Source organism: Lutjanus erythropterus, chromosome 4 (assembly GCF_056507025.1).
Source record: "Lutjanus erythropterus isolate fLutEry1 chromosome 4, fLutEry1.hap2, whole genome shotgun sequence".
NCBI classification, from domain to species: Eukaryota; Metazoa; Chordata; class Actinopteri; order Lutjaniformes; family Lutjanidae; genus Lutjanus; species Lutjanus erythropterus.
The window spans coordinates 20,158,918-20,183,435 of record NC_139320.1 but is presented as its reverse complement, the minus strand read 5'-3'; the positions used below and the strand labels follow the sequence as shown (position 1 = coordinate 20,183,435).

At 41.6% G+C, this 24,518-nt stretch overlaps 1 protein-coding gene across 1 annotated transcript in view; it reads left to right on the top strand.

Annotated features, from left to right (window-relative positions):
* Positions 1 to 23,982, top strand: part of atm (ATM serine/threonine kinase) — a 28,911-nt gene extending 4,929 nt beyond the window's left edge. The window contains exons 12-63 of the mRNA XM_084717301.1: positions 155 to 256; positions 424 to 658; positions 747 to 878; positions 967 to 1,092; positions 1,280 to 1,369; positions 1,503 to 1,692; positions 2,509 to 2,702; positions 2,794 to 2,873; positions 2,962 to 3,117; positions 3,570 to 3,645; positions 4,531 to 4,673; positions 4,771 to 4,888; positions 4,990 to 5,160; positions 5,312 to 5,487; positions 6,216 to 6,459; positions 7,495 to 7,610; positions 7,799 to 7,925; positions 8,217 to 8,416; positions 8,540 to 8,714; positions 9,447 to 9,605; positions 9,700 to 9,832; positions 9,923 to 10,018; positions 10,094 to 10,265; positions 10,508 to 10,649; positions 10,814 to 10,990; positions 11,584 to 11,761; positions 11,930 to 12,035; positions 12,212 to 12,370; positions 12,591 to 12,699; positions 12,869 to 12,957; positions 13,272 to 13,374; positions 13,478 to 13,626; positions 13,721 to 13,825; positions 13,927 to 14,046; positions 14,134 to 14,368; positions 14,465 to 14,638; positions 15,144 to 15,263; positions 16,171 to 16,391; positions 16,594 to 16,801; positions 16,899 to 17,024; positions 17,614 to 17,754; positions 18,079 to 18,217; positions 18,457 to 18,539; positions 18,808 to 18,948; positions 20,968 to 21,084; positions 21,272 to 21,421; positions 21,616 to 21,781; positions 22,473 to 22,559; positions 22,822 to 22,936; positions 23,256 to 23,319; positions 23,428 to 23,570; positions 23,668 to 23,982. Coding sequence (XP_084573427.1) covers positions 155 to 256; positions 424 to 658; positions 747 to 878; positions 967 to 1,092; positions 1,280 to 1,369; positions 1,503 to 1,692; positions 2,509 to 2,702; positions 2,794 to 2,873; positions 2,962 to 3,117; positions 3,570 to 3,645; positions 4,531 to 4,673; positions 4,771 to 4,888; positions 4,990 to 5,160; positions 5,312 to 5,487; positions 6,216 to 6,459; positions 7,495 to 7,610; positions 7,799 to 7,925; positions 8,217 to 8,416; positions 8,540 to 8,714; positions 9,447 to 9,605; positions 9,700 to 9,832; positions 9,923 to 10,018; positions 10,094 to 10,265; positions 10,508 to 10,649; positions 10,814 to 10,990; positions 11,584 to 11,761; positions 11,930 to 12,035; positions 12,212 to 12,370; positions 12,591 to 12,699; positions 12,869 to 12,957; positions 13,272 to 13,374; positions 13,478 to 13,626; positions 13,721 to 13,825; positions 13,927 to 14,046; positions 14,134 to 14,368; positions 14,465 to 14,638; positions 15,144 to 15,263; positions 16,171 to 16,391; positions 16,594 to 16,801; positions 16,899 to 17,024; positions 17,614 to 17,754; positions 18,079 to 18,217; positions 18,457 to 18,539; positions 18,808 to 18,948; positions 20,968 to 21,084; positions 21,272 to 21,421; positions 21,616 to 21,781; positions 22,473 to 22,559; positions 22,822 to 22,936; positions 23,256 to 23,319; positions 23,428 to 23,570; positions 23,668 to 23,848 — 7,459 coding nt within the window. The 3' untranslated portion in view covers positions 23,849 to 23,982. The remainder of the gene's footprint in view (positions 1 to 154; positions 257 to 423; positions 659 to 746; positions 879 to 966; positions 1,093 to 1,279; positions 1,370 to 1,502; positions 1,693 to 2,508; positions 2,703 to 2,793; positions 2,874 to 2,961; positions 3,118 to 3,569; positions 3,646 to 4,530; positions 4,674 to 4,770; positions 4,889 to 4,989; positions 5,161 to 5,311; positions 5,488 to 6,215; positions 6,460 to 7,494; positions 7,611 to 7,798; positions 7,926 to 8,216; positions 8,417 to 8,539; positions 8,715 to 9,446; positions 9,606 to 9,699; positions 9,833 to 9,922; positions 10,019 to 10,093; positions 10,266 to 10,507; positions 10,650 to 10,813; positions 10,991 to 11,583; positions 11,762 to 11,929; positions 12,036 to 12,211; positions 12,371 to 12,590; positions 12,700 to 12,868; positions 12,958 to 13,271; positions 13,375 to 13,477; positions 13,627 to 13,720; positions 13,826 to 13,926; positions 14,047 to 14,133; positions 14,369 to 14,464; positions 14,639 to 15,143; positions 15,264 to 16,170; positions 16,392 to 16,593; positions 16,802 to 16,898; positions 17,025 to 17,613; positions 17,755 to 18,078; positions 18,218 to 18,456; positions 18,540 to 18,807; positions 18,949 to 20,967; positions 21,085 to 21,271; positions 21,422 to 21,615; positions 21,782 to 22,472; positions 22,560 to 22,821; positions 22,937 to 23,255; positions 23,320 to 23,427; positions 23,571 to 23,667) is intronic.
* The last annotated feature ends 536 nt before the right edge of the window (positions 23,983 to 24,518 follow it).

Sequence of the window (24,518 nt, the reverse complement as noted above, 5' to 3'; positions counted from 1 at the left end):
TCACCATAATGACCTGCTCAGTGTATATTATCCCTTTGACTGTAGATAATTTTATCATTGATCAATACTTGCTTATTTAAGGATATAAATTATATTATTTTTAATATATGCTGTATGTCTGTAAATATATATTTTATTCTGATTTTGTGTGCAGAGACTTTCCTTACGCTCTAATAGCAAACATCCTGGTCTCCCTGACCTTGAAAGACACAAGAACTGGCCTGAATTTTCTGCTGGGAATCGAAGGAGTGGAGAGGTGAGGGAAATTATATTATAATCACCTACATGATAACAATTTTGCCCCTGTGCACCCAATTTTTACACAATCCAAGTATCTTTTTTAACATAATTATTAATACACAGCCAGTTATATTTGTATTCATTTTGGAATAAAAATAATTCCATTTTCAGTTACTTTCTCAGTGCCTTTTTTCAAGAAGAAACCACAGCTAATGCCAAAGACAGCCTTGAAGAGATTGAGAGGCTGTACCTGCAGTTCAGCTTCAACACGCTGCCCTCAGTGACACAAGGGACAGATGGGTCGGTGAAAATCGCTTCAGCAGACGGCCAATTCGCTGCCGTCCCCGGCCTCAGAAACAAGTTGGAGCAGTCGCTGTTTTGTGTGGCTGACAACCTGCTCAACTGCTACTCTCCCGATGTGAGCTGAAGTTAACAAGTGTGTGTTTCTGTGTCTGCGCAGTTGTCAACGTGACAAACTGATGTTTATTTTGCTTCCCTGTCCACAGTCCCAGTCCACCCCTCCAGAGTGTCTGGTGCGCTGTTTCAGTCTGCTGACTGGTGTCCTGGCAGGTTACGTCTCAACCGGACTTCTGACGGAAGAGGAGGCCTGCCGCTCACAGCTCTTCACTAAAGCCAAGGTAAGGTTTATTCCCACATCCTGGATGATGAACCATTAAAAACATTACATAAAAGCATAGAAGAATTTAAGGTGGTTCTCGTTACCAGGCGCTGGCGCAGGATTTCACCGGCTTTGTTTCTGGTGTGAAAGTGAAGATGACAGAAGAAGGAACCATGAGCACGCTAAGATCTGTCATGAAGCTCTGCACACAGTCGGCCAGCAGAAGAAACAAGGTGAAATATGCCTCCATTATGACAGTATGCATAATGATGTAATAATACAGCGTTTAGATGAATTTTATCAATTAATGGACAACCCAGCCAAATCCTCTACAGTCCTTGCACACACTCACACATACAAGTTGTAGCCTGGTGTCAAAGAGCTTTTTTGTGAATTAATCTTTTGTCCTTTCTTCTGCAGGACAGGGTTTCTCCTGTCTTCTCCAGTCTGTTCATTATGATCCTGCCGGCCAGTCTCTTCAGTGAACTGGCTGAGATCTGTAAACTGCTGGTAGGTGACATATACTGCTTAGTACACAGCAGATCCATGATGTTTGTGGCCTCAGGATAGAAAAGTTAAAATGTTAACTTCAACGACAGAGTACTGGCTCGCTCAAATTAGTCTTACTCCCCTGTCTCCTCAGTTAAGCAGCGTTTCTAAGAGAGTCACTGCTGCTGTGGATGAAGACGATCATATGGATGATGACTGGGACGTGACCAGAACTCAACAAGGAGACGATATCGACCTGTTTGATGATGGCGAAGAGTCCCACAGTGGCACCAATGGGCACAACAGACCGAAAGGAGACAACAGTGACACTTCCTGTGGCCCTGGTAAGAAGGGATCACTTGTTCTTGAAATTAGTGCCACAGAAAAACCACAGACATTGGCCCATCTCCTAAAAGACTTGTTAAAAACAGCTACTGTCCCAAATATATTCACAAAGAGAGGGGCTTAGCAGGAATATGGCCATTATTCATTCATCATTTGTCCAATCATCATAAAACTTAGTAGATACCCTCAGGTCGTGTTTGGGAATAGGTATAAAGAAGCATTTTGAGCCACATTACCAAAATCTGAAATCTTTGCCATATTTATTGGTTGGTGTGTTAATTGATTAAACTCACTGGAGACATCCTGTGCTATCAAAATGGGCAAATGGTGAAACTTTGAGTGTGCAAACACTGAAATGCTGCAGACTTTGCAATGATGACGTGTGTGTGTACAATTTGTCTCACTCCTTTAAACATAATTGAACTAGCTGAGGGGATTTTGCTCACCTTTGTGAAGCCTGAAACTTGCTTGTTACTTTTAGCTGATGTTATTTTGGGCAGTTGACCTGCTTCCTTTTGATTGGTTTGGTTTGATCTCTGAATTGCTGGAAATTTTTTTAGAAAACATAAGGTTTTGCTGCTCTCAGGCCATCAGAATCATCAAGTGGTGGTTTAGTTTTTCTGCAGTTATATTTTTACGGCCAAAAAGAAAGAAATCCATCACTGATATCTCCATTGACAGTAGCTCCAGTAAAATAAGAAGATCCTGAGATCCTGTGTGTTTGATTCTTTCTAATACACACTCATTTTGAGTCTGCTTACATCAAAACAAAAGTGAACGACAGGTTGAAGAGTCACTGTTCTATCCTCCGTCAGGTGCAAAGAGTCTGCTAGCAGACAATCATCTGGCCCAGCAGGACCTTGCTCTGCTCGCAGTCTTGGAGTTCCTGTGTGAGAGTGGCTCCGTCCAGCCTGTCCACGGTCTGCTCTTCAAGCCACAGGAGGTGCGGCGCAGGCTCCTGCTGCTGCTAGAGCAGATCGACTGCAGCAAAGCCCTGCATCTCAACATGGTGGGTAGCAGCTGCTGTGGAGAACCAAGGGCATTGTAGCAGTAGTGATTATGGTGCAGCTGATGAACACTAACATCTGGTTCTCTTCCAGTACCTTGTCCTGCTGAAGAAGCTTCCGGCCGAGGACTCACTCTCTCCGGAGGAATTTGATTCGCTGCTTCGTCCTCTAGCGTAGGGAAATCTTCCTCTGACTGTTTCTGTTATGTTTGGATGTATTTCAGTGAATCTGTGTGGAGAATAATAAAGCGTGTGTTCACAGGGACCTGTGTAATCAGTACCGTCAGGACCAAGAAATCTGTGCTACTCTTCTGCTGGGTCTGTTACCCTCCATCAAGAGCCTGGGAAAAACCCGCCACGTGCCAGAGGAAATGAGACACGTTCAGGGATCTCTGCTGCAAGTGGTGTCTGGATTCTGGTAAATTACCCAGTAAACTACACAGATGCATGTAATTATATACATTTACATATAACTGTCAATGATATACTTAAAATTATAAAATTATATACTGTGTAGATATATTTCAGACCCTGACAGACATGTTTCTAAAAGTGAGGGTTTTATTAAACTAACAGGTAACAGGTATGTCTTTTCTACCTTGATCTGAGTAACCCTTGGAAGAGAGATGCCCAAATTCTTTCCTATGAAGGGCCAAACATTGATCTAGAAACACTACCGCTTTTGTCCGAAGGGGCGTCCAAACACAACACCGTGTCAAGTTCCTCGCAGCAGCTTTAAGAGATAGTGGGGGTGTTAGACTTTGAAAACCTGAATCCTGGCTTTCTGTAAATGTCTTTCCACTTCAAGTCTTAATCTGTCTGCAGTTTGTGAGTCAGTCTCTGATACTCAACCCCTGTGCTGTGTTTCAGTTTCCTGAGTCAAACAGGGAAATGCATGGTAGCGGTACGAGCTGCGTTAGTGCGATGTCTGGTTGCCCTGCTGGAGGTAAGCTCTCACAGAGGTTTTATGACCTGCAGTTGTGGAATACTTCTGTGTTATTATTATTATTAATATCATATTATTATATTATATGTATCTGCATTTGAGTTGTCACAATAGCAGAAGTTAAAACTTCAGTACAACACTAATATAAACAGGAAGAAATGTCCTAGGCACACAAAATAGACTTATATGCCTGCACATTTGTTAATGACTGAATTGAATTTTAAACCAGTGGTAATGAAAAGCTATCGGTAGTTTTTTTATGTTTTAGAGCAACAATTTGTCACAAAACACTGGAGAGTGGAGAATAAAAGATGTGCCACAAAGTTTAATTTTCTCTTTTTAACTTTTTTTGTATATCCTCTTAATTTTTCAATTAAAGCTATAATATGTAACATTTCCACATTAAAATGTCTGAAAAAGCCATAGCAATATTATATATAATTACATATAATATATATATATATATATAATTACATATTTTGTGGAGTTGTGGACTCAATGATCCCAAATGTTTCCAACAATTTTCAAACCCAGAAAAATCCATAATTTATACCAGATAATTGTGTGTTTCTTACTAGCCGCTAGTTGTTGTAACTTCCAGGAAAACACGTGATCGTGGGATATGTGACTAAACTTAATGTGAATAAAACATTAATATTAACTTGTCCGCTGGAGTGATTTTTGCCTGAGTCACATCAGAACAGATCGGCAGTGGTAGTTGACAATGAAGAAAACTCCCATGATCCCAAGCTACTTCATGATGTCATCAAATGATGTCTTTTGATATTGTTTAAATGTGAGAGACCCACAGTGGCATTTTTGCTTTTAATAATCAATATACCGTTTATTCTGTAGCATCTCTTTTTATATTTTTGACTTTGACAGGCTGACCCGTGTTGTAAGTGGGCAGTTTTAAGTATCAGGGGTCCTGACAGAGAGGAGGATCGTCCAGTGTCGGTCATTCTTCCATCTCACCTCGCAGATGCCCACCACCAAGTCCGCATGCTGGTAGCCACATCAGTGGAGAGGTATGCCGATGTGTCACTACTGATAATGTATCAGAATACATTTTTATAAAACGTGGATCAGTATCTGATCGTCATCATTATTGTCCTGTGTATGCAGGTTGTTTCTGGAGATGAGACCAGAGTGTCCAGAAAAGAGGGAGATGCTGCCGCTTAAACACCAGCAGACGGCTTTTGAGACGGTTTACCTGAAGGCGCAGGAAGGAATGAGGCTCCCTGTAGGTTCATGAGTTGTTGAATATTTCATTATATGTGTGTGTGTTCTGTTGCTTCTGCTTGAATGTTCTAATGCTGCTTGTGTCTGTGTGTTTCTACACAGAAAAGCATCTCTGCAGAGGACCAGCAGGACGAGTCCTTCAACCGCAAGGCCGCCCTGCTGAAAAGTTTGTCTGTTGTACTGTGTTGTAGCCCAGTCTGTGAAAAACAGGCTCTGTTTGCCCTCTTCCAGTCCTACAAGGAGAACAATATAGAGGAACAGCTCATCAAAAAGGTACAGATCTCGGCCCTGTGGGGGTTTAAGATGCTGACTGCAGCTTTAGAAAGAGTTTAGACAGGACTCTCAATTCATAATATTACTGCCTGTGCAAGATTATTGTAACACCTTACAGCATCTTCTGCTTCTGTCTGTCTTTTTGTCACAGATGTTGTGCAGTGTTTCCAGAGCGCTGGGCTACAGGAGCGTGAAAACATTCGTCAGCTCTCATCTGTACTACCTGGTAGCTGAGTGGTTGGCACAGAGACAATCAGACGATCGCTACACTCTGGGATCTTTCCCCTTCACCCTCCTAGACCATGACACTGTTAAAGATTTCTATAAGTGAGGAAATAAACTTTTATTATTTTCGTTTTATTTCATTTGATGTTATTTTTTTTGCAACCTTTACTCACTAGTCCAACACTAATTACAAAATCTTCATCTATCATTCATTCTTGAAAACTGAGACAAAACCATTTTCTCAGGAGGCTCTGAATTTTACTCTTAAATTACGCTGGGAAATCGTATTTTGAACAATCAAACTCTTGCCGATTAATCCTTGTAACAGGCCAACCTTTTTTGATTTTAAAATTTTCATTAAATAGCATTTTTACGGCTGAGGACTTGGACCTGTGAGACACAGAAAGTCATTTGAAGGCTTTTAACACATTCTGCTTTTTGGTACAGGGCAAGGAATTAAAAAATAAAGCAGGCCAAAGCCTTTTAAAAATTACATATACTTCATATGTATAAATCCTTAAAATATCAATTTTCACCAAAAATGTGGGAGTGTTAGTGATAATAACTTTAAAGTTTTTTGGTAGGACATGTTTTGTCCAAACTCTCAGGAATGGGCGATGTACATTTTTTTCACAAACAAATCTCGTGAAGTTGGGGGTGTTATTTGCCATTCCTCATTTATGTATGTAAAATTTACCATGCATGGTCAATAAGTTTACAGTGAAGTCAATGTTACATTTGTTGTGTTCAAAACGTGTACTCTCTACTCCTTTCACCATTTGACAATGACCTTACTTATCGACCACCTGTTGTCTCGTGTCCCCTTCAAGCTCTTCCTACCAGGTACTGATCCCCCACCTGGTCTTCTTGGATGACTTTGAACAGGTGAAGTCTATCGGCAGGTATCTGGAGAAGGACTGGAGAGAGTTATTGGCCAACTGTTTCCCCAAGATCATGGTCAACATCCTGCCATACTTTGCCCTGCCTGGTCAGGACGCACAGGTCGCGCAGCAGAGAGAGAAAGCCCACAGAGTGTACGACCTGCTCAAAGACGCCGACTGTCTGGGCAAACAGGTAGACGCAGCTTTACAACATCTTCCTACATCTACATCCAGGTTGGGCTTCTTATTTCATGCAGACTGTATAATTTGATCACAACATGACCAGAGCTGGGTCTGTAACTGAAGATTACGTCCTCAAATGTCTTGTTTTGTCCACAACCTAAATATATTAAGTTTACTGTCATAGAGGAGTAAAGAAACCAGAAAATATTCACATTTGAGAAGCTGAAATCAGAGAACTTTTAAAAGAAAAAGAACTCAAAACAAATGAGTGATTATCAAAATAGTTGGCAATTATTTTAGTAGTTAAAAGCTTATTAATCAGCTAATTGTTGCATGTCTAGTCAGGTCAGATTACTTTAACATGTAATCAGTTACTGAATACAGTTTTTTCTCCCAGCAGGTCCACAAAGTGGAGCACTTATGGTATCATGAAAAAAAAATCAGAATTTTAAAAGACATATTTTAACTACATAATCAAACAATCCTTGACATTGAAACTCTTATCTAATTGCGCATTTTTTCAAATGTAACCTGGACTGATTATATTTATATGTATATATATATATATATATATATATATATATATATATATATATATATTTTTTTTTCTGATTACATAAAACTGATTACATGTAATCCTTTACTCTCACTCTGATATTCATGACACATGAAGCAACAAAAATAATGAAATATGAAAACAGTGGAAGAGACAGCAAAGCAAAACTATACAGTCAGTCACTCTGGACACATAACAGTGCATCTACAGCGCAAAAAGACAAAAACTTTTGGGACTGTTGTGAGGTTTTCTTCCGTGATCTGTGACATGACAGGATTTTTGTGCAATTATCTCTTGTCTCTTACATGCTGAAAATGTGTCGCCCCCCAACTTGCTAAACTTTGGGTTCTGTCAGCCTCTAGATCTGAACAAAAAGTCAGTCCAGTGTCAGGTCCAGTGTCCACCACATACGAATAAAGATACAATAACTGAATAGCAAATTTCCTTGACTCTACACGTCTGTCCCTGTGTTTGTGCATCTGTCTGCAGGAAATTGACAACTTGATCCACAGTAACTTGGCAGACATAGTGGTGGAACTGCTGATGACTCTGTATGAAGGAAGTGGAGCTGAAGTGGACAGAGGAGACCTGAAAGGCTTTATAGGGTAATGGTCATTAAAATTTTATTTACTTGTGCACTCAGTTCTTTGATCATTGTGATTGCACTCCAGTTTCACCCAGAGCGTTAATAAAAGTACTTTTTCTTTCAATCAATCCAAGTTTCAAGTAAGTAAAATAAAAGAAACTGTTGTTACGTTGTAAATGTTGTAAATTATTGTTTACTGCCCCTCAGGGAACTGGATCCTGCACCAAACCCGCCATACTTCAGCTCTTATGTCATTAAAGCCACATTGGACTACCTCAGCAAATGCCACAGTGCAAACCACAAGTCTCTGGTCACCATTCTGTCCAAAACTCCAGTAAGATGTTTGAAATGTCCCTTATGTCACTCTTTCTCTTTCTATGTCACTTTCTCTCTCTTCATTCCTGGGTTGCCAAACTTTAACTGGGGGTCAGGAGGCAAATTATGAAAATTATGAAAGAAAAATATATAGACAGTACGTCTGTGTAGCAGCATTTCACTAATTTCTGTGAAGAAAACTTGTTTTTTAAGTTTGAATTATTTTTCAAGATATAAGCTTAAACGATGGTCACTGTTTTCCCTGCTCTATATGTTATTTTCTCATTGTTGTCCCGTATTTGTGCTGTAGATTTCCATCCAGAAGATTCTGCTGGCGGTTTGTGAACGAGCAGCAGAGACGACCAACAGCTATGAACGCCATCGCATCCTCCTAATGTACCACCTGTTTGTCAACCTGCTGCTCAGAGAGGTGAAGGACGGCCTGGGAGGAGCCTGGGCCTTCGTCCTCAGGGACGTCATCTACACACTCATTCACCACATCAACAGCAGGTGGGCGCACACAAATACTCACACACTCAGGTCACATGCGCACATGCAGTGTCTCACACACGTAGGTAGAAACAAACCGGTAACTGTCAAAGTCAAACCAGTCTGTGTTTCTCTGACCCTCAGACCAGCTCAGTGTGATGAGGTCTTTAACCGCAGCCTCTCTCTGTGCTGTGACCTGTTGACCTCTGTGTGTCGGGCGGCGCTACAGTTCTGTGATGATGCTCTAGACTGCCACCTACAGGTCATTGTTGGGACCCTCACGGCTCAGGTGACCAGTCGGCCCGCCATCTCACAGCAGGTAAGAGAGGAGGGATTCAAGTCAACAATGTTCTGATTTACAAGTTGAGTTGAGTACATGAGAGGTGCCCCGGTATATTCTCTATCTTGTAAGGGGTCCTTGGCTGAAAATAAAATGAGAACTGAACTTAAATAAACATATACTACTGTAACTATGTTACCATTTCTTACAGTTTTTACATGTGCATACAAGTGAAAAACATTCACTTTAAAACCACCAAATTCTGTAGGATCTGCATCCAGATACAAGGGTGGACTAGTTGCTTTTTATTTGATAAAACTTATAAAACATAGTTTATATATTATGTGCTTCATTTAATTCTACTTCTAGGATTATAAGATCCAGTACAGATTTTTTTCACTTATTAAGCTCAGGGGTGTATTGGCAGAATATGTCAAAAATGGAATGTAGTGTTCAGAAATATCTTTTCATTAGTGTATAATCACCTGAAAATGAGAATTATTGTGTTTTAGTTATCTTTGAATGAGTAATTTATATGTATGTTTGTTGTGGATCCTCTTCCATGGATGCCACCATATTGCATTGCTGTGTTTCCCCAGTAGCCCAGAACAGAAAAACCAAACACTCACTCAGGATAAGGCCTTTCATGTTTTTATTTGTAAGTTTTGCCTGGTCCTTTAAGATATTATTGCAGTTTGAGATAAACATCTGCCTCCTTTCAGCATTTCTGAGCCTCACATTTCATTTTTACGTCTTTCTGACGGCGTCTAGGTGCTCAGTCTGTTGGACTTTCTCGTGATAGAAAATCAGCAGAAGCTAAAAGGAGCCATCAGCAGGTTGGAGCCTTTTCCTGACCTCGCTGAATTCAGAGCCCTGCGATCCGTGCAGCACGCGCTCAAATACAACAACGAGACCTTTACGCTGAGACAGGTAAAGGCCAAACTGTAAACTGGAAATGTCAGTGAAAATTAACATTCATTAAATTTCATTGCTGACCTACGTCCCCCATGTTTCTCATTTACAGGAGATAGCCCACTTCCTGTCAGTGACGTCATGTGACTCCTTACCTCTGACCAGACTGGAGGGGCTGAAGGAGCTGACCAGACAGCTTCATGACAACAAGGGACAGATCAGAGAGCTGCTCAAAGAGTGCCATGGTGTGAAGCCACATGAGGAAAAATGTATGAAACAGCTGTGTCATGTTAAATAATGAGCTGAACCTTTTCTATCATTGTCTTTTTTTGTAGCTGAGCCCACTGACAGTGTGCTGGTGAAGCTGGTCCTCAATCTGCTGCAGCTCTGTAAACTCGCAGCCAACCACCCCGGAGGAGCCAAGATTCTGGGTATAAAATCAAATTACTTTGTCTGACCAATTTTCATGGTTTTCAGTTTTACAAACACCATTCTTTTTCCTGCAGAGGCAGCAGGCAGCTGTCTGGGAGAACTGGGTCCTATAGATTTCTCCACCATTGCCCTGCTCCATGGCAGAGACCTCCTCTATGAGAAGGCCGTTTCTCTCTTCACCTCCACGGAGTCACAATGTCTTTACATCATCCTCAACTGCATGAACGACGCTCTCACTCACCAGCGGTACAGTGAAACCTGATCAAAAGTTTATTGTGCATGACTATGCAAGAGTAGGGCTGTATGATATAGCGATATTATATTGATAAATGGATATCAGTATAATATGTAATTCCGCCCTCTGCTTTCTTCAGCGGTAATCATTAAAACCCCAAGGGCTGAAATATGTCCATTGTTCTTCTGCCATGCGGCAATAAAATTATTAAATCTTGTCCATGATGCTGATGATTTCATGCGCACATTTGCAGTATTGAGGTGAGGAATGCAGCTGCTCAGTGTGTGAAGAGCATCCTCGCCACTCAGTCTGGAGTCGACTTCTGGGAGGAACACAAAGACAACAGAGACCCCCTGCTGGCCTATCTCAATCCCTTCAGACAGGCCAAGAAGAAGGTGGGTGAAAGACGTGTCTGTGTGTGCAGTATATGGTGTACCACATAACAAAAAAGCTCAGTAAACAGGTTCTACAACTTTTCTCCCTCACTTGCATGTTACAAAAAAAGTTATGCACTTGTGTTTTTGTGTATCATCTGTGTCCGTCTCTACTGTCTGATCAGGTCATGGCTGTGAGTGCTCAGGAGAGTTTGGACGCCAGGGAGAAGCTGGAGAATCCAATGTTCTGGATTCCCCAGGCAGGCGGCCACAAGGCCTGGCTGACGGCTTTGTGCACTGCCCTGCTCGACAGCGGAGGAGTCAGGAGTGAGGCTCTGCTACTGTCACGACCACTGTGTCTGGTGAGCACACCGACATCATCACCAATCAAAAAAAATCCATATCAGTTTAAATGTATGATTTATATAGAATATTTTCTCTGGAGAACCCTCTCTGACAGGAAATTGCCATTATCACTCTTTTCAAACCGAGCAAACTCCAAAGGCGAAGTCTAATTTTACCTCACAGAGCACAGGAGCTGCTGGACTCCAGTGGCTTTGATGAAAACAATATTATATATATAGTAAGGCTCTCTGACGGAAAAACTAGGTGGTGACAATGTTCTAAATATTGCAAACACTTAAATGCATGTTGATTTGTTTTTCATGGAATTATGTGTTAATAAGTGCCTAAAATACGTTTAGCCGCTGATCCTGTCCACAGCAGTACATTACTTAACTTCTGTGCTGGAACTCCTCTTTTCTTTGGGGGCATGCTGACTGCCATCAACTGTAGACAAGTCATTTTTATATAAAAAAGCACAATAAAACAACCCAGATTGACCAAAGTGCAGTACAGACCAGAGCAGGTAGATCAACTCACAAATGAACGAATCATCTGTGGTCCACATCCACTAGTTTCCGAGTCACACTCACTTCTGTCCGTCTGTCTGCAGGTGTGGGTGGACTGCTGTCAGAGGCTGCTGCCCCTCATCATTCACTCCATCCTGCTGGATGACTCTAAAAGTTCGTGGAGGGAGACGCTCGCCACCCACATTCAGGACTTCTTCAGCTTTTGTTCTAGAAGCGCACAGGCCTCCAGTCGCTCTGCCACTCCTCTCAACTCTGACTCTGGTACGTTTGACTCATAATATTGACCTTTTATCGCTCTCTTCATCTACTTACTCTGGCATTTTTTGAGGCTTATGTTGTCAATCATGTACCTACATTTTGTCAGCACATTCAGGAGTTTGCATATTTTTGGTTTTATTGTTTGTGATAAGCATTCATCATACTTTACAGAGTCGGACACTGGCAGCCATGGCTTGTATGACAAGACCTCTCTGCGCACCATGCTCGCTGTTATTGACTATCTGAGACACCAACAGAGACCCCTGGAGGCTGATAGGTTTGCACTGTTTTTCTAATGAAATGTGTTTCAGATAAAAGCAAATGTTCAGAATCTCTGTTTTTACTATTTGGACCTGCTCTTTATCTGATTTGCTCATGCTATGTCAGAGTGACGCGTCTTCATTACTGTGGGTGAATGTTAACACATAAACACTGACTGTGTCCTTCCTCCAGCAGCTCCTGTGGCACAGTGTGCGACTCAAACTTCTGGTTGGAGCTGAACTACCTGGAGGTGGCCAAAGCTGCTCAGTCCTGCTCAGCACATTTCACCGCTCTGCTGTACACTGAGATCTACGTCGACAAGATCAAAGCTAACATGGAGGAGAGTCGCAGGTATGCACTTAACATTTTTCTGCATGAGATTTTAATTCATGTCTAGTCTACATAAGTACTTATTTTTCAAATTTTAATTGGCTATTTGTTTGTTTGTTTGTTTTTTTATCTAGGAAATGATCACAAAAAATAAGCATTGCCAAAACTAAATCTACAGATCACTTTTTTAAATTCTTTTTGCATTTTAAGTTTCATCCGATTCTCTTTAATTAATCTGCAGAACCAAGTCTAAAGCAACACGTAAGATCAATTTTGAAGAGAACAGCCAGACGTTCACCATCTCCAGCCTGACCGAGAAGAGTGTGGAAGACACCAACATCAGTCTGCAGGTCAGCTCTTCATGTCAGACATTTTTTTTGCACAGACATTGCATTGTTTTGTGTTTAGATTTATTGTGAGTTGAGTGTGGTGCTAAACATATATTGTAATGTACAGGTGTCGGACACAAGAATGAAAATGGCTGTGAATTATTTCTTCTCATTTGTTCTGTGTTCGTAGGAGCTTCTGATTGAAGTGTATCGGAGCATCGGAGAGCCTGACAGTCTGTATGGTTGTGGTGGGGAGACAATGACCAGTCCACTGACAAGGTACTCTGTAACTGGATTAAAGGGATAGGTCGGATTATTTGAAGTAGGGTTGTATGAGGTTCTTATCCATAGTCAGTGTATTAGCTACAGCAGATGGCAGTCGTTGCATTCCCAGTTGGCAGAACCAACCTACCTAACCTTTTTAGAAACAGAAGTCATACCGCCATCTACTGTACCTAATACACTGACCTCATACTAACTACAAATTAGCCCTTTAATGAGACCTGCTCACATCTTTCCCATCATCACTTTAACCCTACACTGTTCAGTAATTATCTGAACTACAAAGGCTGTTTTGTCATATTAATTTATAGGATCCGAACCTATGAGCATGAGGCGATGTGGGGGAAGGCTCTAACTTCATACGACCTCCACGCTACCCTGCCTGAGGTCACTCGACAAGTGGGGATCGTGGAGGTAAAATAATAAAAGCTAGAAATACCTTTCTCATCAGGTAGTATGACAGCCAGGTGTTCGTGTTCTTCAGTGGCGATGTTCTCTCTCTCTGTTGCACCAACAGGGCCTGCAGAACTTTGGTTTGAGCAGCATCCTCGCCACCTACATGAAGGGTCTGGAGAGTGAAGGGGTGGAGTGGGGGGCGGAGCTGAGAGAGCTCCGCTTCCAGGCGGCCTGGAGGAGCACGCAGTGGGACTGTGAGCTGTCAGATAGGTGAGCCAAAACACAACTGTAACTTCACAGATAATAGGAGGTAATCTCTCACTTTATCTCACTTTCTTTCTTTCCAAATTTTGTGTGGTATCAGGAGTGAGAAATCCAACCCTGGCTTCCATGAATCAGTGTTTTGTTCCCTACAAGCACTGAGGGACAAAGAGTTCTCCATATTTGACGAAACTATGAAACAGGCCAGGTAGGGTAGACAATTATATATAAAATGTAAAGTTTAAATTCCAGTTCACTTCTCCATTAGTAAAATAATTCACCCATCTGTGTGCTTGTGTGTTTCTTCAGGGGTGCAGAGGTGGAGGAGCTGTGCAGAGGCAGCCTGGAGGCTGTGTCTTCTCTGTATCCGGCTCTCAGGAACCTGCAGAGCATCAGGGAGCTGGAGAGTGTTAAACAGCTCTTTTCCAGGTGATATCATATTTCAAACACTGATGGAGAGTAGATTTATTAATATCATTTCTAATAAATATTTGCTTTATATACGTTTTCAATCAGGCCCTTTTCAGATGTGATTCTGAGGGAAGTTTGCAGCCAATGGCGGCAGCACTCGCAGCTGCTCGCTGACAGCGACTTTGCTTTGGTGGAGCCTATCCTGGCCGCCCGCTCTGTAGCCCAGCACACCCTGATGTCTAGGGTGGCAGACCCCGACAGCACCCAGTACCTTAGCTCTGTGCTCACTGACCACCTCATGGAGCTGTGCCGGCTGGCTCGCAAGGCCGGGAACACGCAGGTAGCACCTGAGAGTTTGTAGATGGCTGTTGTTACCACATTACCTGGGAAATAACTACACAGACAGAGTCCTTACAGTGCTGTGGTTCTTGTCCAGCTGGCAGAGCGTGCAGTCTTTCAGATGAAGCAACATGGCGGTGGTGTAGGGTCCTGGATGTCATCCCCTGTGTCGTCATGGCAACTGGAGGAAGCCCAGGTGTTCTGGGCAAAGGGAGAGCAGGGACTGGCTCTGGGGCTGCTGAGACAGATGATTAACAACCTAGAGGACAAGGTGAGACACACAGCTTAATACTTCAATCCAGGTATTTGGCTTAATTTTTTACATTTAAATATCATATTGAAAATCTCATCACCAAACTGCGGCAGTTATTGTAGACTCAGATTATTGTACAGAAACCGATCCAACTTCCCTGTGAAGTGTAGGAAGAGTATTCAGTAGTTGAGGAAGTTTTCCATCAGTCCTAGATTATGGTGACATAATTTACAGAGATGCACTGCTTCCACTCTCAAACCCCTAGACTCCGTTTATCTTTCTGCCTTCAGATTATTTACAGGAGCTCCCTATGACTCTGACCATTCTGTATAATAAAGCTGGGTGACGTGATAAACACCTGTATCTTTTAATTCATATCTCAACATCATTTCAAATGAGAGAAGCTTCAATGATTTTCAAGCTTTAAATAAAGATGCAAATAATTTTAGGAACGAATGAACTTCAATCCAAAATATCAAGAGGCTTCACTGAACTGTTCTCTTTGTTTTGTTTTTGCCGTCAGGTGGATTTGAATCCTGCTGTGGCTCCAGTCTACACAGAGTGTCTCCGGCTGTGTGGTAACTGGCTGGCTGAGACCTGCCTGGAAAGCCCTGGAGTAATCCTGGAGAAGTACCTGGAGAGGGTAAGAGGGAGCTTATCATATCCTGATAACCTGGCTAGATTAACTTTATTAATAAATAAAGGGCCACTTTAAACCAAGATTGAACCTTGTTGTATGAATTAAAGTATTTCAATGGATAAGTGTTTAGGAAAACAGAAAAATGGAAATCAGCTACATCTATTCTTTGGTGGGAGATTTTATTACCAAAAAAAAATCTGTGTCATTCTAACAGGCAAACAGGAAACTAAAGAGTCTTAAAATGTATGTGATGTATGTAACTTGATGAATCTCTCATAAGAACACATATTTGTTCACATTCAGCAGGCTTCCCTCGAAGAAATGATTAGTTATTACCCATCAGCCAGGCAGTGTGCGGACACTCATATACTTACACATTAATTATTTATTGATGTCCAAATAAATAAGGGCTAAGACAGTTTCATATGGAGCAAATTAAATTATTCATATGTGTGTTTGCTTGTACCTGTGTGCCTCTATATATTGCCACCTAACTTTTAGGGGTCCCACGACACTTAGGTCATGATACCATATTACTGCAATTTTAAAAATTGTGCAATATGCTGAGTATTGCAACAACATATATTGCCATTTATTACTTTTTTCCAACTGCACATTATTAATTTATTTATGTCCCAGAAGGAAAAGATCTGTTTTACTAAATAAGGTAAGTTTTTAAGTCTATTCATCTCACTTCAATTATTTTTACTGCCACAAAATAGGAACCAGATAAGCTGACCGACATTGTCATTAAATCTTAGAGTATCCACACCGCTGACCTCACCAAAAAATTACCTTAGCACCATCTAGTGGTGTGAAGAAGCAATTGATTTTATTGGTCCACTTCCAAAAATGTTTAATCAGAGAATCTGTTAGTTAGCTTTTAGTCTCTGTTGTTCTTTTCCCTCAGGCAGTGGAGGTGATCGAGGAGGACTCGGGAGTTCACCAGGACTCCAGGCTGCAGAGTCAGCGGACAGAGGCGTTCCTGTCTCTGGCCCGGTTCTCTGACGCTCAGTACCAGAGCATCGACAAATACATGAACTCCTCTGAGTTTGAGAACAAGCAGGCTCTGCTGGAGAAGGCCAAAGAGGAGGTGGACTTGATGAAGGAGCGTAAAGTGACCACCAACAGGTCTGTTGCACTGATTTTTCGTACACAGTTGCAGGGAAAAACTGGGTCCTTCAAGTATGAAGATGCCATTCATTACCTCATATATGTGACATGTGTGTAAATAAATAAATAAACAAATGAGAGACTTAAATGGCTAATTAGATACAGCCAAAAAAAATCATAGCTAGTGTTGATTGTGCTTGCTCTTCCTCTGACCTCACAGGTACACAATAAAGGTGCAGAGAGAGCTGGAGCTGGATGAGAAGGCCCTGTCCAACCTGCAGACAGACAGACAGCGCTTCCTGTGTAAGGCAGTGGAGAACTACATCCAGTGTCTGGGAGAGGGAGAGGAGCACGACACCTGGGTGTTCCGCCTGGCTTCACTCTGGCTGGAGAACGCCGACGTGAAGGCCGTAAATGACATGATGAAGGTTTGTAAAGCCAGAATTCCTTATTCTGCATTTGAGCTCAGGATATAAGCCACGTGGGAAAATTTTGAGTTTAATGCTTTTAATTTTTTTCTTCCAGAAAGGAGTGAAGAAGATCCCCTCCTACAAGTTTCTGCCCCTCATGTATCAGCTGGCCGCTCGCATGGGGACCAAGATGGCTTCAAGCACGACTGAGGACACAGGCTTCCATGATGTCCTCAACGACGTAATGCAACACTTTTTATACACATTAAAGGCATAGTGTCGATTATTTGAAGTGGGGTTGTGTGAGGTACTTGTTGAGGAAGCAGTGGGAGCTAAACAATGTACTGCTGAGGACAGGGTCAGAAAAACATACCATAGTCGCCTAACAAAAACGGTCTATATCATATATCACTCTGTCCAAACCAATCAAACTCCAAGGCGAAACCACTAATTTTACCTCACAGAACACAGGAGTTACTGGTATGCCTTTGCCTCGATCGGTCAGTTTGTTTGTGTCAGCGTGTGACTTGGGTGAAAACAAACTGTCCTTTTAAAACAATGAAGTCAGAAAATAACACAACAAACTAACATATTTTTTGGTGGACCTTTTTTAAGTGGCTAAAATCTGTTTTGTTTCTGACCCTGTCCACAGTAGTACATTGTTTTCCTCAGTGGTGACTTTCCTCTATGTGTCACTCAATTCTGGGAAAATCCAACTTCATAGCAAATTTAAGATTATCACCTGATATAGATAATGGATTATATATCACTACCTTTTTGGGGAAAACCCTCCTCCCCCCTGGTGCTTCACTTGTTTCTTCTCCTCACAGCTGATCTGCCGAGCATCTCTGGAGCACCCTCATCACACGCTCTTCATCATCTTCGCCCTGGTGAACGCCAACAAAGACGAGAATTTCTGCCGGAGCCGGCTGTCCAAGAGCGCTCCTCGTCAGTCCTCCCCGTTTGACCTGGTGAGACTATGATTAGATAACTTACAGTTTCATGCAGGAATACAAAGGAAAATACGTGATTTGTACAAAATCTCAATGTTTTCATCCAAAGTGAAGTCAGGATGGTCTGCTTCTTACTTATAGCCAAAGAATTTCTCACTTTTATGACCTTCTATGTTCACCTACTTGATTTTGATTGGCTGGATCACTGTTTATACTGAAAAAAAGACAATATAGTTCTGTAGTCAGTACATGTTTCCATTTCCTCTGGAATTTATTGCAAATATTATCAGAGAAATACATGTTTACTCAGTGTGATACTCAAGTGAAGTTTTTCTTGTGCAGGAGCGTTCAGCTGTGGCCCAGAAAATCATTAACAAGGTCAAGAAAAAGAAAGAGAACATGATCCGAGGGATCGAGCGTCTGTGTGATGCCTACATCACTCTGGCTTATATGGACGCCAGCAGGCACAAGAATGAGAAGAGTGAGTACTCGGGGTGCAGTGATGTCCATAAACAAACACGCTGGATGGTAATTCAAGGATACAAGAATTTCTATCCTTGAAATTCCACCTGCAGTGAGTAGGGGTAAAAGTAATTTATAGTTTTTTAGTGGTTTTCATGGACAGTGGACACACTTTGGGCAACAATGGCAACTACAGTTTAGAGCCATTTCTGTTGGATTCTTGTGAAAGCCGTCCTTTGTGTCTTTGTTTCGTTACAGAGGCTATTCCCATCCCTGCCGACCAGCCCATCATGCAAATCAGAGACCTGGAGGAGGTCATCATCCCCACAATGGAGATCAAGGTGAAAATCATGGCACTTTTCAACTTTCATCATCCCTAATCAGCTTTGTTTGGAGGATGTGATGTATGTCATGAAAAAAATATATAAGTATTTACAGATGATGGAAGGAGTGGTGATAAATGAAAGATTAGATCAATTTGATTTAATTTGATTGACTCAGTAGATTCTTTTTTTGACTGTTATAGTGTTTTGTCACTGAAATTTTTCCTGTTGTGGGACTAATAAAGGAATATGTTACCTAAAATAAAATGTTTCATTGTCTCAATAGGTGGATCCATCCGGTCGCTATGACAACCTGGTCACTGTCAAGTCCTTCAAGCCCCACTATCACCTGGCCGGAGGAGTCAACCTGCCCAAAATCATCGACTGTGTCGGCTCTGACGGCAAGAGCAGGAGACAGCTGGTCAAGGTGGGTGACACTGTGGTCTTGTTCAGACTTGTATATCTCGATTGTATCCAGATTGATTTTAAGACTCTGGACAGCTAAAAATATTCTCATAAAATGCATTTTTTGCTAATTGGATTCAGTACACATTTGAACGAGCATCAGAGCAGCTGAACAGCATCCATGCTGCTACCAGCAGAGCTCGGTCAACAAGATACGACCCTGTGCTGCTTTTACAGGAAAAGTTGACCAAGGTTTGCTCAGCTGTTAGCGGAACAAAATGAAGGATCAGTTGTTTGGATGGTGTCACCAGCCTGTGTTGTTACCACAGCAACCTGTACAGATAGGTTGGTGGTGCCTGGATACACAAGTCCAACCTGATCGCTTGCAAATAACCATGGGTCTGTCTTAAAAATCTGATTTGAGAAACAAATCTGATTTGCCTGCAGTGTGAACAAAGCTTTTGAAAGCATGTGTGTTGTTAGAAGTCTGCCTTTGATTCCCAAGGTAAGTGAGGTTGAATCTATGTTACAAATATGTGCAAAGACATTCCTTTGTGTCAGATACGAGTGTGTTCTCAACTAAACAAATCCCCTCTTTGAAGCTAAAGCTGCTGCTGTCATGTGTGATTAAAGTCTGACTGCACTCTTTTAACTTCAGTTCTTTTCCATTTCACTGTTACTAATAATTAATCTTGTTTTTGTACCAGGACAAATACAAAGTTTGTTAGATTACAAACGTGCTTTCACACCTTTGTAATGAGGAAATTCTTCAAGAGACTGTTTGTGTGAGCGCGTGTTTGTTTGCAGGAACACTTGTCAGCCACTTAAAGGCTAATAATTCACCGCTTGGATACTTGGTGAAATATGGTGAAATAACAGTTTTCGAGGTCATTAACCTCATTTCTTTTTTCAGGTCAACACTATTTATATAATTTCCCCCGTCATTAATGTGACGTAGAGAAAATGTGTACTGTGTATGTGGAAAATTAATCTCACATTTGGTATTAGGACTCTCTGTCAGTGATATTTTACAGTCCTGGAAAATGAAAGGAATGCTTTGTATCAAAACCAAGTTAGAGATGAAAATCACACATAAAATGAAAAACACCTTCCTTTAGACTTTAGGGATGGTAAAACAACAACAACAACAAAAAAAAGAATAATAAATACAACAATATATTTTCTTTGTTATGTAGAACAAGTGTTACCAGACTTTTTCAGCTTGAAACCCAAAAGAGAAATTTGTGTCTTCCTGGGACGTAAACTTACAAAAGTATATCATAAAGAACACAACAAACCAAGCATTTAAAATGTAAAGAAATTTTTATTTCATTATAAAAGTACATCACAGCAGCAATAATCAAATTTGCTGAGTAGTGCACTACTGCAGAGTAGTGTGAAGTTTCTCACCACCTCATAACACATTGAAACATTAGAAGACTTTTAATTTGAAACAGATACAGGAAGTGTTGAGTTTGTATTAACAGTGTAATGTGGCTGTAGCTTTAACTTAAACTTTAACAGGGCAAACAGGGGCAGATCAAAACAAGACTTCATACTAAAATGTTGTAGCAATGGCCAGTGCTTATGATCTTGCCAAATGCCATTTGTTGCTGCGTCATTGTTAAGTTTGTTGTTTTATGTTCCAAAATGCAAATGTTACTTTTTGTTGGTGTTTGCACTAGGGCTGGGTATTGGTACTTTAAGGTAATGATTGAAATAACCCAGTACCAAGTAGAGTGAAAACTTGCTCACTCAAATGATACCTGAATTCATTCCTTTTGGTACCCACATCTAGAAAAAAAAAAAATATTTATGAAGTTATAGTTTTAACCATTTGTGACGTGGATGTTGCATTTCTTGAGGCCAGCTCTATTTTACTACAGTGTTTTAAAATTGTTTACTGTGCAGAATGTTGCTGAAAACTTCTTCTTTATGTCTGTAATGCACATCACCTGTCACTACTTTAGGAGATGCCCTATGCATGTTATTCTGCTTATTAGAGGACTTAAAATGACCTCTGCCCTCTCGGTGTGAACAGGGTCAGGACGACCTGCGGCAGGACGCAGTGATGCAGCAGGTGTTCAGTATGTGCTCCATGCTCCTGCAGCGCAACACAGACACTCGCAAGAGGAAGCTCAACATCAGACGATACAAGGTTACTTACATCATGATCTCATGTTTAATCCTTTAATTCAAAGAGAATTGTAAATCAGGACTGTGTTGTTCTGTTACATATTTCCTTTGATCTTTGTATCATCGACTTGTAGCTCCCTTATTTTTATCATCAAAGCGATCAAAGAAAGAAACACTTAGACCTGCTTTGTGCTCGTACTTCATCCCAGGTGGTGCCGTTCTCACAGCGTAGCGGCGTGTTGGAGTGGTGTTCTGGCACGGTGCCTATTGGGGAGTTTCTGGTGGATTCCAACAAAGGAGCCCACAAACGCTTCAGACCCCGGGACTGGACCAATCTCAGCTGCCGCAAGAGGATGATGGTACTGCTGCTCGTATTCAGCACACGTTCTGAGTGTATAGTTGGATGGGAAAGATACAGCAGAGTAACACTCAGTCGCTGAGTTTTCTGCCCAAACCGCAGATCCAGTCAGTTCAGGATGCTTGGATGTTCCTCATCCCTGAAATAAGGAAGTAAAAAACTGTCCTAACCCTAAATTTCATGCTGTCATCACAGGAGAGTCAGAGACTGGCGTTTGATGAGAAGCTGCAGGCCTACAGCGAGGTGTGCAAGAACTTCAGGCCAGTGTTCAGGTATTTCTGCATGGAACGATTCCTGGACCCTGCGGTGTGGATGGAGAAACGACTGGCGTACACTCGCAGCGTGGCCACGTCCTCTATAGGTACAGACAGCACTGTACTGTGTGTTCACTCCAGGTTTTATACTGTAAATAAAATGTCGTTTACAGCAGCGCTGCATCCGGAATCACAGACTATGCACTACATACATATGTGTACAAGCCTCTTTGCCAATTGGAGACAGGTAACCGTGGTAACCTGTGCCAACAATGAACTATCTTTAAAAATGTATTACGCCCACCAAAGTGAAATTTTGAAGCATTATTGACATTACAGCTATTACATAGCTGCTGTCACTATTGCACTGCATTGTGGGATGTTTATGCTGACGTAGTGTCCAGTGTTTGCAAACCGTAATGTCTAATGAACTCAATCCTGCCTTTTCATCATTTATAAATATGAAAGAAAAAGTATAACATCGTGATTTTGTTTAAATAACCTCTTAAAATCTAGATTTATCTGTGTTTACATTGTTTATTAGATCATCATTTTATTAGAAGGCTAATTATCCAACTTTCTTAAAAGGTTTTAACTCAGGCTGTTTAGACCGAGGGAATATAGGAGAGTCAAACATGTTGGATGAACATTTAGTTACTGCTCTCAGTCAAAGAATGAGGACTAATGAGTTATTATAGTTATTTAAATAGTTTTTTTTTCATCTTTGGGATTTGATATCTTTCCGTTTCTAATGCGGCCAATGAGTGACTTGCTAATTCTTGTATTTTGTGCCCACAGTTGGCTACATCGTAGGCCTGGGTGACAGACACATCCAGAATATTCTGATTGATGAGCAGACTGCTGAACTGGTGCACATCGATTTAGGTAAGATTAGTCACTCATTAGTTTTGTTTACCGTGTGTAAACATGGAGAGTTTAGTCCTCTCTTCTCTTCAGAAAAGGTGAGGCTGTGTAAACAACTGCTGAGTGAGTGGAGCGTGCTGAAGCAGTCTTTGATCAGACTGCATGTTTTAATTTTTTACAATAAAAGATTGAAACTAATTCAGATATGGACAATAAATTACAGCCATTTAAAGACATTGTGAATTCTTAACAAGTCTCTGTGTTTCCTTTGCATTCACTTCAGGTGTGGCCTTCGAGCAGGGGAAGATCCTCCCCACCCCTGAGACCGTCCCTTTCAGACTGTCCAGAGACATCGTGGACGGGATGGGCATTACTGGAGTGGAGGGAGTTTTCAGGAGGTGAGGAGGAGTCAGGAAACTACAGGAAACTGTAGAAGTTAATATGTTAAAATTAAATCCCATCAACAACAAATTGACTTAACTATAAACAGTTATAAATTAATTACAAAGAGCATACTTAACATGACGTTACTTTACTCCAGTCAGCCACTGTTTCATATTCATGTCTCTACAGTGTGAAAAGGGTTTTGCTTTGTGGTGCCTTCAAGGACACTCTGATGAATAAAAAAAAAAAAAGAATAACATATCTCAAGCCATGGATTAAGATTTGTCTTTAAAAGCAGGGTCAGTGTTTTATATGTATGTTTCCTCTGGCCAGATGTTGTGAGAAGACTATGGAGGTGATGAGGAGCTCTCAAGAAGCTCTGCTGACTATTGTAGAGGTAAGACCGTGGGAACGACTTGCACACAAACGCCTCTGAGCTGTACTTAAATCTGTGTTTAACACGAGGTGATTTGTGTGTGCTTCTATGTGTTCATGTGCTGTTTAGGTACTGCTGTATGACCCTTTGTTCGACTGGACCATGAACCCGCTGAAGGCTTTCTACCTGCAGCACGACGAACAGCAGGAGCTCAACGCAACGCTCGGCTCCACTATGGGTGGAGATGACATAGACAACCACCGTAAATCCAGGTGCTGCAGTACATGATGAAAATGACTGATGTTGCAGAACAGTTTTGTGTCTCTCTTAAAGCTCCGTCTCATAACCTTTTCCCTCTTCCTCCTGCAGTGACAGCCAGAGCTTCAACAAAGTGGCAGAGCGGGTTCTGCTGAGGCTGCAGGAGAAGCTGAAGGGGGTGGAGGAGGGCACGGTGCTGAGCGTGGGGGGGCAGGTGAACCTGCTCATCCAACAAGCCATGGACCCCAAAAACCTCAGCAGGCTCTTCCCAGGCTGGCAGGCCTGGGTGTAGACTTGAGAGAAGGTACACACTGTTGCTTCAGGCAACAAGTGTGATGGAAGTTCATTTGCACTTTAACAGAACTTTAATGATTAGCCAGGAATATTTGAAGTGGGGTTGTATGAGATTTTATCCATAGTCAGCAGATTGTGCTGACTCCCAGTTTGGAGAGGCAGCATCAATACCTGCACAGAAGCTAAACAATGAATGCTTTGGACAGGGTCAGCAACAACACGTTTTAGACACCTTAACAAGTCTGCAATCATTCAATATCAACTTAAATATACACTTCATTTAGGATATTTTCAGTTTCATCTTGCCATCAGACAGCCTTGTCTGACAGGAAGCTGCCATTATAGAAGCCAAATATCGCTCTCTCTCCAACGCAGCCAAACTCCATTGGCAAAATTAGTCATTTTACTTCTCAGTTACAAGTCTAATACTTCCTTGATTTGTGTCATTGCGTGACTTTTGTGAATCCAAACACCTAAATCACACAATATCCAAAACCAACTAACAGATCAAGGCAGTTGTAGACCAGCAACTCTCGTGTTCTGAGAGGTAAAATGACTGATTTTGCCAATGGAGCTCGGTTGCTTTGGAGGGAGCAGTATTCTGCTCATGCAATGGTGGTTTCACATCGCAAAAGCCTGTCTGATAGCAAGGTGAAGCTGTGAAAACA